This window comes from Terrapene carolina, unplaced genomic scaffold (assembly GCF_002925995.2).
Source record: "Terrapene carolina triunguis isolate 2854851 unplaced genomic scaffold, T_m_triunguis-2.0 Scaffold130, whole genome shotgun sequence".
NCBI lineage: Eukaryota > Metazoa > Chordata > Testudines > Emydidae > Terrapene > Terrapene triunguis.
In genome coordinates this window covers 23,441,294-23,463,051 of record NW_020664481.1, presented here as the reverse complement: position 1 = coordinate 23,463,051, position 21,758 = coordinate 23,441,294, and the positions used below count along the sequence as shown (strand labels likewise).

Genomic DNA, 21,758 nt, shown 5'->3' with positions numbered 1-21,758 from the left:
GTATGAGGTTTCTTTCCCCTTCTTCTGAAGCGTTGAGTCTCTAGAACTAGAGACATGATACTGAATAGAACCACCACTGATCTGTAGCAGTCTGGCAGTTTCTGTGGTCTTTTACAAAGCTTGCATGTCTTCTGAAGATTTTGATCCATTGGGTTAGCAGTGCAGCATGTAATTCCACATTGAAATGGACTCGAACAAGCCTTTCTCCTTTGAAATGACTCCTGCCTGTGTCCAGGGTATGAATGACACTGCTGCTAGTGGTTTACACCCCTGTGCACAGAAAAATGACATTGAAGATGATTTTTCTCCATATCTTTCTTTGCTCATAATTACAAGTGGAGCCTACAATCCAATTATCCCTTAATGGTTGGCAGTCCTTCTTATGGATTTGAATAGGCCTTTCTTCTTTCCCTGGAGGCTCTTGCAGTCATTTTTCTATTGTCAGAGGAGTTTGATGTAAGTAGGAAGGTGCATTGATCACAGTTATTTTAATTAAAACAGAAAAATGAAGTGGAAACTGCCTCTCTTAAGCTGTTGCTTGGAATCCCATAAGCCCACAGAACAGATTTATTGTACTTGCTATCTTAGCCAGGATTTTAAAAAGCAGACTCTATCTTAGGCATTTCGAATGCACCATCCATCTCAGCGTTACATAGCTAGGAATCAGGAAGGCACAGAGATTAACTTTCTTTTTTTGTGATATGTTTAGTTTCTCGTCCAGATTCAGATTTCTAAGGGAATAAATATTAAATCAAAGTGACAGCTCTCTTTGTTAGCTCCACATTTGAAATCCCAACCCAGATTTTACCCTTATTTCATATTTGTATTACAGCAGAGCTTTTGGGCCGGGACTAACTTTTTGTTCTGTATTTGTACAGCACCTAGCACAGTGGCATCTTGGTCCACGACTGGGGCTCCTGCAGCATCGAAATACAAATGATAATAGGGACCCGGGGCTTGTCTACCCCAGAAAATTGATTGGAATAGCTATTGCAGAATCGCTCCCTGCGTGGATACTCTTATTCCTGAATGAGCATCCGTGTGGGGCATTATTCCAGAATAGCCATAAGTGCTTTAAATTCACACCTTACCTTTTTCCAAAATCGCTTCTCCTCGAAGACAAGCCCTTATTACCTTGAGGGCAAGCGCGGACTGTTACAGCAATTATAGTGAACGTTAAATTCCCTGAAACAGAGATGTGCTAGTAAATGAGCTCTCAGATCTAGAAGCGGCCTGCGGCTGTCTAACTGGAAACTGAAGTGGCATTTCAAGGAAACTAATGCACTGCAAACAATTATATGGTGATGTATCTTTGCTATGAGCTGGGACCGTTGCTGTGCTGATGCCTGGCTGTCTTTGGCCCCCTGGCCTTGCTTATAGAACATTATGAAGCATTGCATTGGGGTTGTAAATGTGAAACAATGACGGTGAGCTGTTTAGGAGAGAAGGGAGCAGTCCTGGCGCAGAGCCAGAATGAAAGGCCGGATAAAATAATCCATGTGACACTGAGTCGGTCTGTCACGTTGCTGAATGAACCTTAGAACAGCGCTCATTCTGAGCACAGAGGTAGTGGTTTCGTGGCAATGTGGAGGCGAAGGTGCCACACACCAGCCAGCAGAATCCAGGAACATCAGAGAGGCGTTCCCCTCAGGAGGGGAAAGGGAGTGCTTTATGCTACTGCCAAGCAGCTGCTGTTTAATCTGGGTGGGATGCAAAGGGGCTGTCATAAAGGACACAGGCACAGCGTGAGCGTGACGCAGGCATAGAGGTGGTCCCGTGATGTTCCCTATTGGACTGAAACAATCCTCAGTGGATAGAGGAGTGGAAATGTTGCAGGGGGAGGAATTGTCAATCTTCATGAAGCAGAGAGTCCCTCGTAGAAAGGCCTTGGGTCTTTGTTCCTGGAAGGATGCCCACATAGCGAAGCCATGCAGCAGCTCTCCGTATGATGGACTCGACTTCCCTCAGAAATCTTTCTCCACACAAGCCAGCAGGTGATTTTCCTGGGTGACCATTAACACCTCTGTCCTCCTGCAGTGGGCACCAGGGAATGCCCAACACATGTAACCTGCGGCTGTGACATTAGTCACTGGGTGCAGAATAGCCAGTGTGTCTTCCCCCAACTTTCTGGAAATACCAGCACTTTTGGATTGGTGCTGTCGTGCTGGGGAAGCCATATTGTTTCAGGGGGCTCAGCAGCATCTGATCCTGGCATTAAATAAACACACCATTAATTATGGGGCTGCCAAGTTACTCCTGTCTAGTAAGTAGCAGCAGAGAGGCAAAAAGGGAAAATGTGTAGCTAAGTGCCTTCAGACACACCCATTCTCTGCCCTTACCTCGCTCTTAAGAATAGAGGAGCAGTCATGCAGTGGGTCTCAAACTACGGTTACCATATTTTAATACAACAAAAAGAGGACACTCCACGGGGCCCCGGCCCTGCCCCAACTCCGCCCCTTCCACGCCCCCAGCCACGCCCCAACTCTGCCCCTTCCCCAAAGTCCCCGCCCCAACTCTGCCCCCTCCCCTGCTTCCCGCGAATCAAATGTTCGCGGGAAGCCTGAAACAGGCAGGGAGGCAGGCAGCAGGTAAGCTGGGGCGGTGGCGGGGGGGAGGCGCGAGGAGGCGCGACCCAGTCCGGCCCCCCCGACTGAGCGGCTCCCTCCGGCGGCCAGCCCCGGCCAAGAGGCTCTGGCCGACGGCCAAGCACCCCCAGTCCTGGTCCCAGCGGCTCCGACCCGGCTCGGCTCCAGCCCCGGTTCCGGCCGACCGGCTCCGGCCATGGCCCTGACCAAGCGGCGCCGGCCGGCGGCCGAGCACCCCCAGCCCCGGTCCCAGCGGCTCCGGCCTGGCTCGGCTCCGGCCCTGGTTCCGGCCGAGCGGCTCTGGCCCGGCCCTGGCCGAGCGGTGCCGGCCAGCGGCCGAGCACCGCCAGCCCCAGCAGCTCCGGCTCCGGCCCCAGCGACTCCAGCCCGGACCCAAGCCACACGACCCCTCCCTATTTTCCCAGACATGTCCGGCTTTTTGGAATTTCCTCCCGGACAGGGATTTGAGGACCAAAAAGCCAGACATGTCCGGGAAAATCCGGACGTATGGTAACCCTATCTGAAACTCACTTCTACTCAGTGAGGCCTATGCATAGTGCTTATCCTTGCCGATGCAAAGCCTCCGCTGTCACTTGTGCTGTTCTGTGTATATGTCACGTTAAGCATTGCATCGCTCTGATAGTAACAGAACAGCTCTGGTATTTCAACCCCCCGACCATTTTAAAGGGAGGCAGAGATCTATGTCATCACCTAGAATGTTGTACTGGTGGAGAGACAAAATAAGCAAGGCAACGTTTAAAAAAACAAACCTGCCTCTGCCAAAGCAGGAGACGAACAATCATCTCTTGGTTGGTTGGTTGTCGTTCTACTTTGGAAATGTATGGATTCTGAAACAGAGGCACAGCCAGTTGATCTGAGCCTAGGGAGCTGAAACAGAAACTGATGGGTTCCAATCCTCACTCGGACACAGTTTTGCCCCGTGACCTTGGTCACGTCATGTCACTTCTCCGTGCCTCAGTTTCCCCATCTGTGAAATGGAGATAATAGCACTTCTCTGCCTCACAGAGGTGTGAGGAAGATTAGTTGGTTAATGTTTATAAAGTGCTTCAGATGTGCTATCTCAGGGCTAAATACTTTATTTCTTAATTATGTGGTTTACCCTTCTCTGTTCCCTCAGTTGCTAAATGCAGAACGGGCTGTTGCTGCTTATTCTGAGAAGTACTAAAATGCTGAAAATGACACACCCGGTGTTTAGGTATAAATAGACATTTTTGCACAGGAGGATATTTTACATATGCCTATTTATGATTGGAAACTTGAAGGCAGGACAGATCTGTTGAGGTAGGAGGCACTAACATGTGCTCTTGCTTGTCTTTTTCCCGTCTGTTTAAAAAAAAAAAAAAAAACAGCCCTCAACGCTTGTATTGCATAGGCCTCTGAGCTCACTATTTTTATTCTGGGAGCTGCATATGTAAAGCCTCATCCGTTATTCCACAGCCTCCACCCTCCCGTTTACAGAGAAGGTGGGGCTGGGCCGCTCCAGACATAAAAATGAACAAATCACTGGCTTATGCGTTCCAAAGCCATTTGTCTTTGGACAAACACCTTGCCTGGAAAATTTCACCCTGATATAAGAAGGTTTCAGGAAGCTATTAGTGACTGAAAATAGGGGGTTATTGTGGAAATACTTGTATATCCTTAACTAGATAGTTATCACCAACATTTCAGCTATTAAGTATCAGAGAGAAGGCTAGTGAGTTGCTTCTGTTTATCCTGCTTCATGTAGCACGAGAACTAGGGAGCATGCAGTGAAATTATTAGAAGGCAGCAAGATTAAATGCAAATAAAATGAAATAAATATTTATACAATGGATAGTTAACTGTGGAACTCATGGTTGCAGGATGTTATTTAGGTGCAAACAGCTTAGTTTCAAAAGAGAAGTAGTCATCGGGATAAGAGTAGCTATCAAAAAGTACTGTGTTGTTATGCAGCAGGGAATAAATTGGTAGGTAGCTGTTGTCAGGAACAATTTTACCCTTTTGGTAAATAATATTGAAAAATATATTGTGGGATGTTTTACTGAGATGACTGCTTTATGTGGCATGAGCTACTGTCAGAGACAGGATACCAGAGGAGTTGGACCCTAATTCCTTTCCTATTGTCATATGATGTGTGTGAAAAGAGGAAGAATGCCTGGAAAAATGGCTTTTCATGTTCTTCGTGGCTCTCTTCATTGGCGGTGACACTGTTTGCTTTGAAGGGCAAAACAGGTTAACCAAGAGAAGCTTCACTTTTAATGAAACAGTGCAACTGATTATTAAAAGCAAATGGAGTATAAAAATTGAACTGCCAAAAACTCATTTTCATTCAGCAGAAGAGCAATTTAGCTTCCTTTCCATGGTGTGTCTATATCCCATTGGTCTCTGAGGGAAAAGGGTATTTTAACTTAAAAGTGGGATAGCTTATAGCTGAAGAACCATGGGGCATCGTTAAAAGTGTTTAAAGTCAATGATTATGAATAGAAATTTGGTTTGGGGGAAAACGTCCTTGTGGGATGGTTATTTCAGTGCTTTGCGTGGGTCTCTTGTATCTAGAAGAGGTGTTTGTAATAAAGCCTGGAGGGCTTTGGCGAAGCCCTCACCCCTCTGTCCCTAGCAGTCTAGTGAGAGCATGGGGTGCTGCCATGCCTAGAACCTCAGCAAAGTAATGAGACTCAAACTACGCTAACTGCAGACCCTTCATTGCTGCCTGGGATTTCTGAATAGGACACGGAGCCACACCTTCCTCTGTTGGACAAGGCATCCCTTGGGTCGTCTGGTTTTATCTTCTCTTCCCAACGGAGAGAGTGGAGTATGCAGAGTCTTAGCCACTTATCGTGGACCAACTTTGCAGAGTACGGCTGAGTTCTCTGCCCAGCCCTACAGACTTTAAACCACCCATAACCCAATGGAAACATCCCACTGAACTGATTTAATTGGGACAGCATCACATTCCCAGGGTGTAGACCCCATGCCACCATGAGAGTTCAAGTCTGAGACCATTTTTTTCTACCCCCTTTTTGGATCAAAAGAACCCCAAACCTTGCATACAGGGCAGTGTCCTCCTCTTACTTCTCAGAGGCATTACACCAGGGATGAATTTAGTCCCAAGTCTATCATTAAACACCCCAGTGGGGAGGGAGCAGAATGCATGCCAAGAAGTGATTTCTACCTGTAGAGCGACTGGTATTCACTGCCGTAAATTAAACTCACTGTCTTCTCTTCCACATTCCCTTTCCACTACACATGCCTAAATCAGATTGGACAGGCACTATGCAAAAATAGTGTTGCCAGAGCGTAGCCTGCCCCAAGCAGTTAATGGGCACTACAGGAAGGTATTCCTGAGATGTTCGCCTTGCTCTAGAGCCAAAGTACCTTTTAAATGTGTCTTGTTAGTTGTTTTCCCTCCCTTCTGGCTCAGGTCTATTGCTTGCATCTTATGTTACGCTGTGGAATGGGCTCGATGATCCACTTTGCGTTTGCTTACAGGTCTGTGTGTGTGTTATAATAACTAGCAGACCAGTGGAGCTAGGCAACTTTCAGATGCTGCCCCTGCAATCATACTAGTGTCATAGCATGAGATTTGGGTAACATATAGTGTCTGTTTATGAAGATAAGTAACGTAAAGGTAGCAAAACAAAATGCACTTGGTCACATCACAGCTTTAAAGCATTGTGAGCCGCACAGCATTCCACTGGCCTAGAGCCAATATGGGACAACACATGCGGCAAAGACACCACGAAGGACACTAGAAGAGGAAGCTTGAAATGCCAGTGGCTTGAGCGCCGTAGAGTATGCAAAGCTTTCCCCTGTCGCTGTTGCTTATTCATTGCTGATCTACAGTGAGATTACACCACGTTTGTGTGGAATGGATGTACACTGAACTCTGATGCAGGTGGTTTATCTCAGGTCAAATGAGGCAGAGTTGAGAAGGATTGTGTCTTGAAATAATCCAACTCCAGAATCTCTGATCTGTTTTAGCTTTCCCTCCCTGGGAGACCCAAGAAAATGATGCTCTTCTAGGGTGACCAGACAGCAAGTGTGAAAAATCGGGACAGGGGTGGGGGGTAATAGGAGCCTATATAAGAAAAAGACCCAAAAATCAGGACTGTCCCTATAAAATCAGGGCATCTGGTCACCCTATGCTCTTCTAACACTGATTGGCTTGTCACCACCATCCTTTAGCCTGACAATACTCCAACCCAGAAGTTGCACTCCATGATCCTTTAAAAGATTGGGATACACCTGTTCACAGCACCTTTCTTATAAACTTTGATTAATAGTCATAATCTTTTGAAGAAGCTTTCATTATACACCTCTACCCCGATATAACACGAATTTGGATATAACACGGTAAAGCAGTGCTCGGGGGGAGGGGCGGGGCTGCGCACTCCGGCAGATCAAAGCAAGTTCGATATAACGCGGTTTCACCTATAACACAGTAAGGTTTTTTGGTGCCCGAGGACAGCGTTATATTGGGGTAGAGGTGTAGTTATGTCTGATGTACACACTATCTCATTAGAATTTAAAGCAAAAAAATATTCAGTGACTTACTGCTCAGTCTTACAAACACTACCAGCTTAACTGCTTACTAACTGGGAAAGTCCAATTAACATCAACAGAGAAATTCTCTGCATGTTTATTATTTTTATTATGGTCGCACCTAGAAGCCCCACCTGAGATCAGAACCCCGTTGTGCTGGGCATTGTACTCACGTATGGTAACATACTGCCCTGGCCCCAGGCGCTTACAGTCTAAACAGACAAGACAGGAGGTGTGAGGTGAACAGAGCTGAAGTGACTTGCCCAAAGTCACACAGCCGTGAAAGAGCCAGAAACAGAACCAAGGTCTCCTGACCCCCAGTCCTGTGTTTTATCGACTAGATGGTGCTTCCTCTGCTGCTGTTTTGTGAAATCAGGCCCTCAGTGACAAGCAATTAAGTGGCGCCAGAAAGCACCAGACTAATGTAAAAATGACAGCAGGTGACTGCCAAGCTTGTGATTGTGACATAAAACAAAGAAATCTACCAGCTTTACTTTCCAGCTGCATTAGAACTCACCTGTTTTATGGTTTTGTTTTGCGTTGCCTTTTCAGTATCTCTTTTTGGTACGGAATGAGATGACGGTTTCCCAGAAGCACCTGGGGGAATTCTGTAGCTCCCTTAAGCAGTACCTGAAGAATGTGGCAGGACAGAGAGACTGTTTCCAGTAAGTATGCTTCTCCGCCTCTCGGAAGGAAAATGGGAGTAACTGTTTCAAAGAATGAATCTCTTCAGGTTTAACATATAGCACCACTATTGCTTTAGCTACTCAAATGCCTACAGCTTTGCCAGTTACAAATGACACATACTGAACACAGAGCTAGCTTTAGTCTAGAGAGAGCCCCAACCAAAATCCAATCACCCTCAAAATTGGGCAAGATGAGGCAAGGACAATTTGAAATCCAAACCTGGATTGGTATCCAAATTGTGTCTTCGTAATGGATCCACCTAAAACCCCAGATCAGAAACCTCGCAGTTCTGAAACAAAAGTTTCCATTTGAGTCCTCCTTCAATGCAATCCAATCACTACCATGCTGGCCTGTGTGTGTGCAGCAGTTTATATTAGTCTGAGCCATAGGGGTGGTGCATCAGGGATGTTGGCCCACAATGGAGACGTGTGGGTTCTAAGCCGCGTCAGGTACATCATTCAGTATGTAAGAGGATACGGGCACGTGTCAGAACCGCTCAGAGGTCAGGGAAAAGCAGTGAAAGCACAAGAGCCAAAGCAGTGTCAAGGGAAGCCATGTGCTCTGCAGGTGCATTAGGTAGTGGCTTTCCTGTGAAATTCTGAGGTCACAGAAAGTGCCGTGGCGGTTTGGAATGACGTGAAGTCAGTGAATGTAAAGCTCCTGGAACAGACTTGCTAGCTCATTCGAAGCCAGGTTTTCCTCCGCCCTCTCCTCCCTCCTCCCCCCCCCAAACAGAAAAGTCAGACACAATCCCTGCTCTTATCGGATGCAGCTGATCTCTCCTCGGGCCTTGGCCAGGTAAATTTAATAGTCTGTAGTTTGCCTCCCCCTAAATTATCTAACGCTCATGAGCTAAGGAAGATACAGCCACACTGTAACACTAGCTCCATGTTTCAGCCTTAGCGGGAGTGTCATAGTGCGGCTGGCTGCTTACACAAGTGCGTTGGTTCATTCTGGGGCGTGAAGGTGACTGAGACTTTTGACTCATCGACAGTCTCAATCTTAGACGCAGACAGAGGCTACAAGCTCATGCACCTGTGAGATGGAGAAAACCTGAATCCAACGTCCAATCACTGTGCTGTGCGGCCTTCGGTCCTGCTTCTGAAACGTGCTGAACGCCCTCAGCTTCCCTGGTTGGGAGTGGGGGTTCTGGGCAGGCAGAACATTCCAGTATCCGATTAATTTCGTGTCTGTGTCTGACAGGGGGAGCTGGGATGTGTTGCACTTCTCGCAGCTGAGTGCCCTGCTGCCAGTGAGTTTCATGCAAGCTGACAAGTCATGGCTCGGCGCTCCCAAGCCAGTGGTGTGGCTGGAATAGTTCATCTTGCTCAACATAGATGTGTGTTTGCTTTTGATTTCTCTCTCTCTCTCTCTCATCACTTTCAGTGTAACTGCAGTGAGGCTCCCGGACGGAGTCACTTTCATCGTCTATGAGTTCTGGGAGTCTGAGGAGGACTGGAAGAGGTAGGGTAGCAACATTTAATCTTACAGGTTAAAAAAATGATACATCAGAGATGGGCCTGACCTGCAGATTGCGGGTGATCCAACCCCCTTGGTCTTGGTTTGGGACCCTCCCTATTATATATACACACATATACGAGTTGTGTGTGTGTGTGTGTCACACACACACACACAGATACAAATATTTCATACTACATGGGAATCTCTTCATAGCAGCATCTCAAAGTTCATTGTTGCCGTAATGGTATTTGACATTCATTTTGCTTTTCATTTGGTTGGATGGGAACTGTTTCAAGCCTAGGTTTTGTGAGACCCCTGCAATAGCTAAGGTCTGTTGAGCTCAGAGCCAGACAAAGGCCCTGGCCCACCATACCCTCAAGGCAGAAGTGCTGTGGCCAGGAGAGGCAGCAATAAAACTTATCTTCTAGAAACAGAGGGATGAAAAGGATGAGAGCAGCAAGAGTCTCATGGGGAGAGAAGTTAGGAAAGGGAGCTTCATTGGCAGGAGAAGGCTTAAAAGAAACAACCCGCTTATGCCTCTTCCTTTTCCACGGATTCTCGTGCTTCCTCTCAGAACACGTAAGCCCATCCCTGGCTGCGTCTGACTCTAGCATGAGTGGTTTGGTAGAGGTGAGAGAAGTGGCAGAGGGGAGGGTATATGTATTTGTTTGGCTGGTAGATTTCCTTTCACTCCTCCTCATATTGCATAAAGCACTGTAGATGATGGGTGCGTGACTGAGTTTCAGGGTGAGGAGGAGTTTGATCAGAGCAGAGGCTGATGGCCCTAGTTCCTCTAACAGGCTTGTGCATCTACGTTCTGTTATTGCACCATTTAAGCCCATTTTCCCAATCAACATCCTTTCAAGGATCTGTTCCTACAAGGTCCTACTGGGAAATGTACAGAGCAGTATGCAGATGGCCAGCTGTATCTTGCAGCTGTATCCAGAAAGGAAAGATGGAGCTGCGCTTCTATTTACGTACAGATAAAATTCATCATACTAAGTGATGGAGAGTTAGGTCATTGAAAAGAGCCGTATATAGACAGCGCCTCCTATCAGAGGAACTCCAAGCACTTCAGAGAAGTGAGGATCCTCCCCATTGCACACATGAGGAAGCTAAAGTTCGGCAAGCGGGTCCTGAGGAGGACAGGTCTCTGCTGTCTGAATGCAATGTATTCCCCTGTGTGCTGTGGAACTCAGGGCTTGATTTGTTTCCTTTGCTAGTAGGGGCTCGGGGAGCTGTGGAGGCAGCATGCTCAGCCTTGAAGAGGAAGGTGAATCTTGACGTAGTCTTTTTGGGCACTAAAGGGTAACCCATCAGCTAGAAAAATTTCTTGGCTGCATTGCCACGTATTAGGCACATATCTGGTGGTCATCACCAGGGTGGATGTAGATGCTTGAAGTTGTGCCATTTTTCTATATCGTGTACTGTTTAAACATTATCATCACAAAATCACAAAAAGGGCCTGTGATGAGTTCGGTCACAGAGACCCCCTTGGGACTGTCACCTGGTGTGCTGAGACTACCAATGAGCCCATTTTCCCTGCCAATTTGGGATTTCAGAACCCTGTCTTGTTGAGCCAGACACGCTAGCCTGCTGCAAACACAGACCCAGGTCTGGTCCACGCCCCCAAAGCTGCAGACTTTAACCAAAACCTGCTCAGCAAGTACTCCTGTCTCCAGCACCCAGACACCTAGCTCCCAATGGGATCCAAAACCCAAATAAATCTGTTTTACTCTGTATAAAGCTTATACAGGATAAACTCATAAATTGTCCTCCCTCTATAACACTGATAGAGAGATATGCACAGCCGTTTGCTCCCCCAGGTATTAATCACTTATTCTGGGTTAATTAATAAACAAAAGTGATTTTATTAAGTATAAAAAAGTAGGATTTATATCGTTTCAAGTAATAAAAGACAGAACAAAGTAAGTTACCAAACAAAATAAAACAAAACATGCAAGTAAGTCTAAGCCTAATATATTAAGAAACTGAATACAGGTAAATCTCACCCTTAGAGATGTTCCATTAAGCTTCTTTCACAGACTAGACTCCTTCCTAATCTGGGCCCAGTCCTTTCTCCTGGTACAGACTTTGTTAGTTCCAGCAGGCATCTTAGGTGAAAAGCAGGGAATTCCTCATGACTGGGACCCTTTTGTTCTGTTCCACCCCCTTTTATATCTTTGGTACAAGATGGGAATCCTTTGTCTCTCTCTGGGTTCCCACCCCTCCTTCTAAATGGAAAAGCACCAGGTTAAAAATGGATTCCAGTATCATGTTCACATATCCTGTGAGACTTCATTACCCACTCATTGGCACACACATGTAAGCCTTCCTGTATAAGTAAACTGCGCCATCTACTACCAATTGTCCTAGTTAATGGGAGCCATCAGGATTCCAAACCACCATTAATGGCCCACACTTTGCATAACTACAATAGGACCTCAGAATTATATTTCACATTCCTAATTTCAGATACAAGAATGATACATTCATACAAATAGGATGAACACACTCAGTAGATTATATGCTTTGTAATGATACCTTACAAGAGACCTTTTGCATAAAGCATATTCCAGTTACATCATATTCACACTTATCAACATATTTTTATAAACCATATGGAGTGCAACATCACAGGGCCATAATTCAAAGAAACAATCTAATTTTTCCCAAAATTGGCAGAAAGCTTCTAAATACAATTGGTAATACAACTATGTACTCAAAAGAGTAATGTTTGGGAAATATTTAGCCCCAGGTGATATATTTTATGCATTTTTCTGTACTTTTTTGCCTTCGGTTAAAGCAAAAGTCTGTAGTCGCGTGACAGTATGAGCTTGTTTGTACCAGGTTATACATCCCAAAATATTTGTCATTATTTGTAGAATGGACTGTGCTGAGAAAGTTTTTCTGTCTGTTGTTTTTATAAAGTTATGCAGATAATAAGCCCCTTGACCCTGAATTATAAAACATATTTTTATGAGAGAGACAAGGTGGGCGAAGTAATAACTTTTATTGGCATAGACTTTTTGTTATCTGCTTGACCAGAGACATAAATCTGAAGCACACATGGTACAATTGTAATTATCTTCTATGATGGAATGCAATACAATGACAATACATGTCAATATGTTATAGATCAGTAATGACTCTTAATAGAAGGGCTGTAGAATGTCTTGCATGACTATATTGTGTGACTAACAAGGTATAGCCACGTACTCTTATGTAACCCCCTACATGCAATAGACATTCAGTAGCTCATAGTTCTAACACCCCTCCGAGCTATATTTACTCGCAAAAATAGTCAGTAATTTGTAGATATTTGAAACATTTCTACTCCCCCTCAGAATCTGTGTCTGATGCGTTCAATACCCTGTTGCTACACTTATCACTGTTTCATGCATCGGAGCACACAAAACCTTCCCTCTGGCATTTGCATCTCCTTGTTGCACAAACTCTCTCTCAGCCACACTGCACAAAGTTGAGGACGGCTTCTGGTGCATAGGGCAGCACCATCATTTTAAGAACAAGCTGCCCCATGCTATCAATCACCCATTCCTTGTTAACAGGGGACACTTGCGGAGACTGAACTGTTGCCTGATTCCATAGGCTTAACTGATCGTTTGCAGATTTCAGGGGCTGCCATTGTTAGTGGAAGTTTCTCACTTGTTTTATTCTTAGCAGACAACCTGTAACCACATTATCTAGAGATGCTTGCTTCTTGCCACAGTACAATAGAGATACCAGCGAGATACTGGCAGCTGACCCTGAAAAAGCTGCAGTTCGGTTGGACTGCAGTTACCTACCTTCAAATCTTGCTAGTGATACTAAGCAAGGATTACTTGCTTCAGCTACTGCTTGGTTCTTCATTAACTCTCGGGTTAGGTCAGGTCTGTCCATGACATGAATTCAAAGTAATGGTCCTAATTTATAAACCCATCAACAGACAGACTATGGCTACCTCCTAGAATATTTATCCACTTTGATATGTGACCACGGCTGAGTTTTTCTGTTCTTCGCTCACACCGTCGATAATGAGAGCAGGCTGATAAATGACAGCATGCCGTTAGGTTACTGACACACCGTAGCTGAAATTTCACACGTGTTCTTGGGATGGGGAAGAAATCTTTTCTTTTGCACAAAGCTAGGGGAAAAATTAGCAGTATTCACACAGAATGCATCTCACCCATCTTCCCTTGATCTCACAAGTAAAAACTCCCAAACCCAATAATCCAGGCAGTATTAGACATTTCCTTTGGAATGATGAAGTGGTGCTGCTGTGAGCAAGATGGGGACTGCTAACAGGCACAAGGCCACACAAAGACTGCAGTAGCATTTCTGTTTAAAGGTGAACGTTCAAAGTGCTCTAAAGTTCATAGAGTCGGATGGGCTTGGAAATTGGTATGCTAGTACAGTGGTTCTCAACCTTTTTTAATTTGCAGACCCCAAACATTTCAAATGGAAATCTTAGACATATCTGTGCCCCACCCCCCCAGAGTCTGTGAACCACAGGTTAAAAACCACTGTGCAAGCAGAAGGGCATGGGTACTATTTGTGGTCGTACCTGAGCTATTCCCCTACCAGCACATGACCTGTGTTTAATTTTAAAGTGCTGTAAAATGCAAATGCACAGCCAGAGAACTGGTAGGACAGTTTAAGACCCAGAGTTGTATCTGAGGTACAAGTTTGGGGTCATTTGGTGACTAGAACCTCTCCTTTCTCCTGACTTGTTTTTACAATGGGGCAAACTACCCCGGGAACGCCAGTAGAGTGGTGCTGGAACAATTTTTGAAGTGGGGGGTGCTGATGATGGTGTTTGTTGTTTCTACTGCAAGTCAGAGGAGGCGCCAGCACCCCTCGTTCCAGCACCACTGCTCCAGGAGCGTTCTAGGTGGAGGTCCAGACAGAGCTGATGCAGCAGACATGCAGTGCTGAATGAGTGTGCTCAGTACATGCCACATTACATGTGGGTACTGCTGGGTTAACTCCCCCTTTAGCTTGCTGAGAAGGGATTTGAACCTTCATCACTTACATCTCAAGTGAATGTCCTAAGTGCTGCACAAAGAGGTATTCTGATAGGGAGGGCATCCTCACTCTTTTCTGATGAATCTGGTCCCTTTAACTACATATTAATTGGGCCAAAAGATGCCTCAAAAGCCCTCTGTGGTATGGAGATTAGGGGACTGAACTAAAGTGTGGAAGACCTTGGTTCAAATTCTGCCTCTGCCTGAGCAGAATGCGGGAGCGGAGGGGATCTGCGCCCCGGAGGTTAGTGCCCATGTCACTGAACAATGGGCTGTTCTGTGAGGGGCTGTTGCACTTTTAATTAAAGATGAATTGGGGCCAAAGAAAACAAACATCTGAATCACTCTTCTGTCCCCACTGGTTAAGTTGCTAACCCAGGTGGTGGGAGATCCCAGGTCAAACCCTCCGCAAAGGGGTTTGGACAGGGACCTCCCACCTCCCAGGGAGGGTCAGAGGTGGGAGATCTCTGTCCAAACCCCTCTCTGTCCCAAGAAGACAATGGCATCTGGAGAGCGAGAGAGGATTTGGACAGGGTTGTCCCCCCTCAAAGGACAGGCACCAGGGAAGCATAAAAATACCTTTTCAGCCCCCTTCTTAGCAGGCAGAGGTGGGATTCAAACCAGGATGATAGACTCATAGAGCCATAGGCTTAAAAGGAGCAGTGATACTCATTTAGTCTAACCCCTGTCCAGGTGCAGGATTTGTAGTGTCTTAACAATCCAAGAGAGATGGCTCACCGACCTCCCCTTGGAACCCTCCAGCGAAGGCGCTTCCACGCCCTCCTGAAGTAGGCTGTTCCATTGTCCTGCAGGTCTCCATTACTCCAGCCCAAAAATCAGGGCACACACCTCAGTGCTGGAGAGCCCTCTTCAAACCCCTTTTCAACAGGCAGTGAGGGAACGTGACCCAGCCTCTCCTACGCCCCAGGCAAGTAAGGGGGTCTCACTGTGAGCTGGGCTAGTTAATTAAAGTGGGACAGCTTCAACAGCAAGGTTGCGGGTGTTTCCTCCTCCCCTCCCCCCACCCATTAATGTATCCCATAGGCCAATGATGGGGGTAGTCAACTGAGAGGGGGCAGATGAAATCCCTTAGCCTAAAGGTTACACAGGAGGGCTCTGCCCCCTTCCCCCCCCCCCCCCAGCTGTTTTGTGTGGGATTAGACATGTACATAATCTCACATGAAACAGTTTAGGCACCTGACTCCAAGCGAGGGGTTCTTGGCTGTGGCTCACAAGCCGAGCTAGGCCCCGCACTCCATGACAGGAAGGGCTTAGCACAACTCCCCTCCTCGGCGTCTCCCAGGAGCTAGCTTAGGTGGCTCCCTGCTGGTTTTTGTGGAGATCCTTCTTTGGTGCCGGTCTCTCCCCAACCATTGAAGAGGGAGCCTAAGGCCCTAACGTGAGCTTTGGGGAGCCCGTGGTTGTGCCAATGATTTCAAAATTGGATTGTGTTGGGCTGAGTTATGGCCGTTTTGGTTTGGCTGTCTGATTCTGGGTGGGGGGAGAACTGCACTGTGTCCAGCCTCTCCATCCACCCTGCTGCTGACCACCAGCTGGGTGCCCAACATACGGTAGCAATAAAGTTTTTCTAGCAGATGGTTACCCAACTTATCTTAAGTACCTATACACAAACACAAGGAGCCTGGGAAACAAGCAGGAAGAATTGGAAGTCCTGGCACAGTCAAAGAACTATGATGTGATTGGAATAACAAAGACTTGGTGGAGTAGCTCACATGGCTGGAGCACTGTCGTGGATGGGTATAAACTGTTCAGGAAGGACAGGCAGAGGAGAAAAGGTGGAGGAGTTGCACTGTATATAAGAGAGCGGTATGATTGCTTAGAGCTCCAGTATGAAACTGGCGAAAAGCCTGTTCAGAGTCTTTGGGCTAAGTTTAGAGGCAAGAGCAACAAGGGTGATGTCGTGGTGGGCGTCTGCTATAGACCACCAGACCAGGAGGATGAGGTAGACGAGGCTTTCTTCAGACAACTAACTGAAGTCCCCCATGAGAACCAGGGCCTGTGACCAGTAAACTTCGCTCACCCTGACATCTGCTGGGAGAGCACTACAGCAGTGCACAGACAATCCAGGAAGTCTTTGGAAAGTGTTGGGGACAACTTCCTAGTTGGTTCCTCCATCACTTGCACCAGGGACCGTGCTCCTCTTGACCTGCTGCTTACAAACAGGGAAGAATTGGTAGGGGAAGTAGAAGTAGGTGGCAACCTGGACAGCAGTGACCATGAGATGGTTGAGTTCAGGATCCTGACAAAAGGAAGAAAGGAGAGCAGCAGAATATGGACCCTGGACTTCAGAAAAGCAGACTTTGACTCCCTCAGGGAACAGATGGGCAGGATCCCCGGGAGGCTAATATGAGGGGGAAAGGAGTCCAGGAGAGCTGGCTGTATTTTAAAGAAGCCTTATTGAGGGCGCAGGAACAAACCATCCCAATGTGCAGAAAGAATAGCAAATATGGCAGGTGACCAGCTTGGCTTAACAGAGAAATCTTCGGTGATTTTAAACACAAAAAGGAAGCTTACAAGAAGTGGAAATTTGGACAGATGACTAGGGAGGAGTATAAAAATATTGCTCGAGCATGCAGGGGTGTAATCAAGAAGGCCAAAGCACAATTGCAGTTGTTACCCTTCACATCCCTTGCTAGCTGCAAGAAGGGTTTCTACAGGTATGTTAGCAACAAGGTCAGGGAAAGTGTGGGACCCTTACTGAATGGGGGAGGCAACCTAGTGACAGATGATGTGGAAAAAGCTGAAGTACTCAATGCTTTTTTTGTCTTGGTCGTCACAAACAAGGTCAGCTCCCAGACTGCTGCACTGAGCACAGCATGGGGAGGAGGTGAGCAGCCCTCAGTGGTGAAAGAACAGGTTAAGGACTATTTAGAAAAGCTGGACATGCACAAGTCCATGGGTCCAGATCTAATGCATCCAAAGGTGCTGAGGGAGTTGGCTGATGTGATTGCAGAGCCATTGGCCTTTATCTTTGAAAACTCATGGCGAAGGGGGGAGGTCCCGGATGACTGGAAAAAGGCTAATGTAGTGCCCATCTTTAAAAAAGGGAAAGAGGAGAATCTGGGGAACTACAGACCGGTCAGCCTCACCTCAGTCCCCGGAAAAATCATGGAGCAGGTCCTCAAGGAATCCATTTTGAAGCATTTGGAGGAGGGGAAGGTGATCAGGAACAGTCAACACGGATTCACAAAGGGCAAGTCATGCCTGACCAACCTGATTGCCTTCTATGATGAGATAACTGGCTCTGTGGATATGAGGAAAGCAGCGGATGTGATATATCTTGACTTTAGCAAAGCTTTTGATACAGTCTCCCACAGTATTCTTAAAGGACTGTTTGACTCTTTCATTCAAAAGCTCTAATTGCAATGGCTGAGTTTGTGCAGTAGAGGGCAATGTTACCCACTAGCCCGGGCATCACAATAGTTGTCGTGCTGTGTAAAGAGAGGCCAAATTCAGCCCCCGGGCAAGCCCTGACTCAGTCGTGTTTTCCATACCAACACTAGTTGAGCCACTCTGAGCCTTAATCTGCCCCAGCTCCTGTTGAACTGGTATGGCCCAGTAGGGTGGACTCGCATGTGGAGCTGGCTTGGGTTACATGGACTTTCAGCAGAGGGAGGCCCTGCCCCAGTACTAGGTGTGAACTAGCATGAGAGTGGCCAAAAGGCCTTTGCTGCCTGCTGGGTGGGAGTTTGAACTGCAGGCGCTGAAGCAAAACCATGTCCCTAGGTCCTAGCGCCAGCCCTGCACTTGTGGGCAGGTAGAGGCAGGCATGAGGTGGAGGTGGTGACACAGGGAGACCAATGAGTTTGGGGCAGGGGGGAAGTGAGGGGAGGAAGCAGGGGAAATGGCAGGGAGGGAAACAAAGGTGACAGCAGGTTGGGGGGGGGTGTTTACAAAATGTGAGAAACAATAAAATAAGCACCGAATTAAATGAGTGCCTAGAAGAGGGAGAGAAATGTTTTAAAGTCTGACTAGAGGCAGTGAATGCCTGCAGCTGGGAGGCTGGGGAAGAGCCAGTCTGCGTGCAGACTTGGGCTAGGTCTACACTGCAACAGGGAGGGTGACAGAGATACACTAGCTCTGCGTGAGCCAGCGTGCTCCAAACAGGAGTTTGGATGTTGCGGCATAGGCTAGTAACCGGAGTAGAAGCCCACCCGACACACACACGGGTCCAAATTTGGAGGGCGTGGGCCAGCTCTACTACAGAGGCAAAACCAGTGATCAACCAGCCAAAATGAATAGTAGAGACCATGCTCCAAACGGAGCTGCAGGGCCTCCACATCTCTGGAAAGCTGCTGCCTTTATTGAGGTGCCTAAATAGGGCAAGTAAGGCTCTAATTTTAAGCACCCGTTTGAAAACTTTGGCATGGATTTAGCTTCCTATTTATTGCTAACTCGCTCGAATTAAGCTTCCATGATCAGCCCCTGCAATTTTCAAAACATCTGCTCTCCGCTCTACTGTTCGTTCATTTCTTCCTTCCTTCTTGGAGATGTGGGTGAAAGAGCTACAAAACTACCATGTGCTGTACATTGTGTATGAACACAGCTGCCTCGCACAAGACCAATTCTGTTACTATGTAGGCTGATTAAAAGTGAGCCTGCTAGATAAAGGAGCAAATGCTATGGATTACTGGCACTGTACATGAAAACCCCTACAAGTCAGCATACGGTGGGACCCTGATATCGCGTGCAAACAAACTGCAACTGCGTGTCTCCCTGCAAACATCCATGTCTTTCTTGATCCCCGTGAGTCATTCCTGATTGCAATTCCCAGTAGCAATGGGCACCCCCAACACAGCATTCGCCTGTTGTAACACAGGAGAACGTATAGGCCACAATTAACAATTTCTCAAACTTTGTTTCAGCCACCTGCAGAGTGCTCCCTGTAAAGGGTTCCAGCATGTTAAAGTGGACACACTGACTCAGCCTGAAGCAGTTTCCAGTGTATCTGTGCCAGGTAAGGTCAACGGCAGTCAAGGGATCTTAATAGCTGAAGGGCCTGGGAAGCAAAATCCCCATGCCAAAGCTCCTGCTTCAGCCATTTCAGGCAAAAGGCTGAAAGGTCTCAAGGGACTAAGCAGCAGGATCTCGGTTTAATCACTAGTGAGCTCTGTGCCCTATCAGAAAAGCTACCCTGCAGTCTTGCAGCCTTAAATTGTACCTGTCTGCACATTACTGCCCTGCCCAGTAAATGCCGTTGAACAGTACTTTGTCCTTCAGGACAAAAATGTTAAGCTTCCAGGGGTATATTTTTAAATACATTAAGCTGCAGGCATTGAAACAGCTTGCAGTGCCACAACTCCCCCTCCACACACACTGAGGGCCTGATTCTTCAGGCCCGTATACCCTCTGGAGTCATTTAAGCCTATGCTGGGTATAAAATGCTCCCCCACCCAAAGGACAGTAGCACTTGGCCCCCTGAGTGTAAATGACTGTACCCGGGATAACACACTGGAGAATCAGGCCCATGTGTTCATAGCATAGAGGTTACTCCTCCATGAGAGCAGCATAAAACATTGTGTGTTTAAAGTGGGACGGCTCTGTCGTTGTGGATTTTGTTGCTTGTGTAGGGCAGGAGTTTTTCACTTTATTTGTATGCAACTCAGAGCAAGACAAAATGTTCAGCAGTGAGAAATGTGGGCTCAAAGAAGCGCAGCTGCTGATTTTTCAAATTTGTAAAAGCCCCAGGACTGGATGTCACGAGATAGGGACCAGATGTGGCCCTGTGAAGTTGGGCAACTTTCTAAGGCCCATACACAATTTTTTTGCTGGTGTAACTTGATTGGTTAACAATGTGATTTTAAAAAACCCCAATAGAGCAATACCAGTAACACCCCCTCCTATGGCTGCAGCTATGCAGTATGAAGGTCCTTAGCACCATATGGGAATAAGCTATACCCATATAACACTTTCACCATGTCCACACTGAAAGGGTTGTACCACTTCACCAGTGGGGTATAGTTAAAACAATACACCTTGTGTATGGAGATAAGGCCTTATCCATTGTGTGCCTCTGTTTGCCCCTACAGATAATAATGACTTACCTCCCACCAGAGCTGTGAAGTGTAGTTAGCTTGCAAAGCATGAGGGGGAGAGGGTTCTAATGGATGGTGCTAGCATCATGCAGCATTTCATTACTTAAGCAATTCATTTTTCAGCACAGCTGTAAACAGCTGAATTCTGCTCTCGTTCTCACAGTTGTAAATTCAGATTGATTTGATTGCGGCAGCTCCTGCTTTACACCAGAGTTACTAATACAGGATTTGACCCATTGTTCCTCTCCCGCAACATTTTAGCTGTGTGACAAGCTACCTTCCCTCGGGGTGATTTGTTTTGGAGGCAGAGATCAGGTTCTTCCCCTTTGTGCTGCCATGAGCAGTCCCGCTTTGACACCGCCTCCTCCTACCCTCTCCCACCGCACCGCCACAGGGAGGGCTGGCCATTGCCCACACACAGCTTCAGGGGCGAGACTGAGCGCCTGCATTGACCGGTCGTTCTCTTGCAGCTGCCTGGTGCACTCTGAACCGAGATTGAGTCCTCGGCCGGCGCGGAGTCAAGCAGCAAGGTGACCCGTGGCCCTTCCAGGCTCTTGCCTTTTCTGTCCAGTGACTTCTCTCTCCCTTTGCAGAGGACTAAACTCCTGTCTTTTCTAATGCCTTTGTTACAGGTGATGTCTTTTGAGTTCTCTACTAAGCAAGAATGTCAGCAATGTATTTGCTAGGTGTTTGAAGTGAAGGAAAAAACATAACCACCCCTCCCCCACTGTCATAGCTCCTAAACGCTCCCCTTAAAGCTTGGGATAGGGCAGAGTCTGCCTGTCTCCTGTCCCCAGTAGCCCCATTGCCGGGATTCATGGGTTTTAGTCTTGGCGCTGCGACAGTGGGCAAGTTGCTTATCCTGCCTGTGCCTCAGTAAAGTGAGGATAATAGAACAGCTTGGCCAGAATGTTCAAACCAGGCGTGCTGGATTTTCAGCACTTCTGTCACTATCTGACAGGATCAGACTCAAGCCCCATCCCACGTAGGATCCTGTCTGAGGGGCCAGCACCAGGTCACCTCTGTTAAGGAGTCTAAATCTCAACACTGGTGTTAGTTTCTTTGTCTAGTAGTTTTGTAAGAAAATAATCTACAGCATAGCCCTACTCCTGCTGTAAGAGTTCTCCCTGAGGTTTCACTAGTTCACCGCTGCATAGCATAACCGGCCTTACTCCTGGAGAGAAGGAGACATTGTGCCACTGCCTTAGAACTAGATACAAAGGATTCATCCGTTCACCTTTTTTAGATTTTTAATTTGTTCATTGGGTTTCTCCTTTATATTCTGGCTGCTGAGAAGAACCACCTGCCTTTCTCCTTCCCTGCCCAGTCCTACCTCTTGGTGCCACAAGTAGTTTCCTTCACATTAACGCCAATGCATGCTAAATAAGCCTTGATGTACTATA

The 21,758-nt window shown here is 46.9% G+C and overlaps 1 protein-coding gene across 2 annotated transcripts in view; it reads left to right on the top strand.

The window, feature by feature from the left end:
* NECAB2 (N-terminal EF-hand calcium binding protein 2) overlaps nt 1-21,097 on the top strand; it is a 310,418-nt gene extending 289,321 nt beyond the window's left edge. For both annotated transcript variants that reach the window (XM_026652793.2, XM_026652792.2), the window contains 4 exons: nt 7,680-7,792; nt 9,201-9,278; nt 19,186-19,277; nt 20,826-21,097. In XM_026652793.2, the coding sequence (XP_026508578.1) occupies nt 7,680-7,792; nt 9,201-9,278; nt 19,186-19,277; nt 20,826-20,854 (312 nt within the window). In that variant the 3' untranslated portion in view covers nt 20,855-21,097. The remainder of the gene's footprint in view (nt 1-7,679; nt 7,793-9,200; nt 9,279-19,185; nt 19,278-20,825) is intronic.
* Nucleotides 21,098-21,758: the final 661 nt, after the last annotated feature.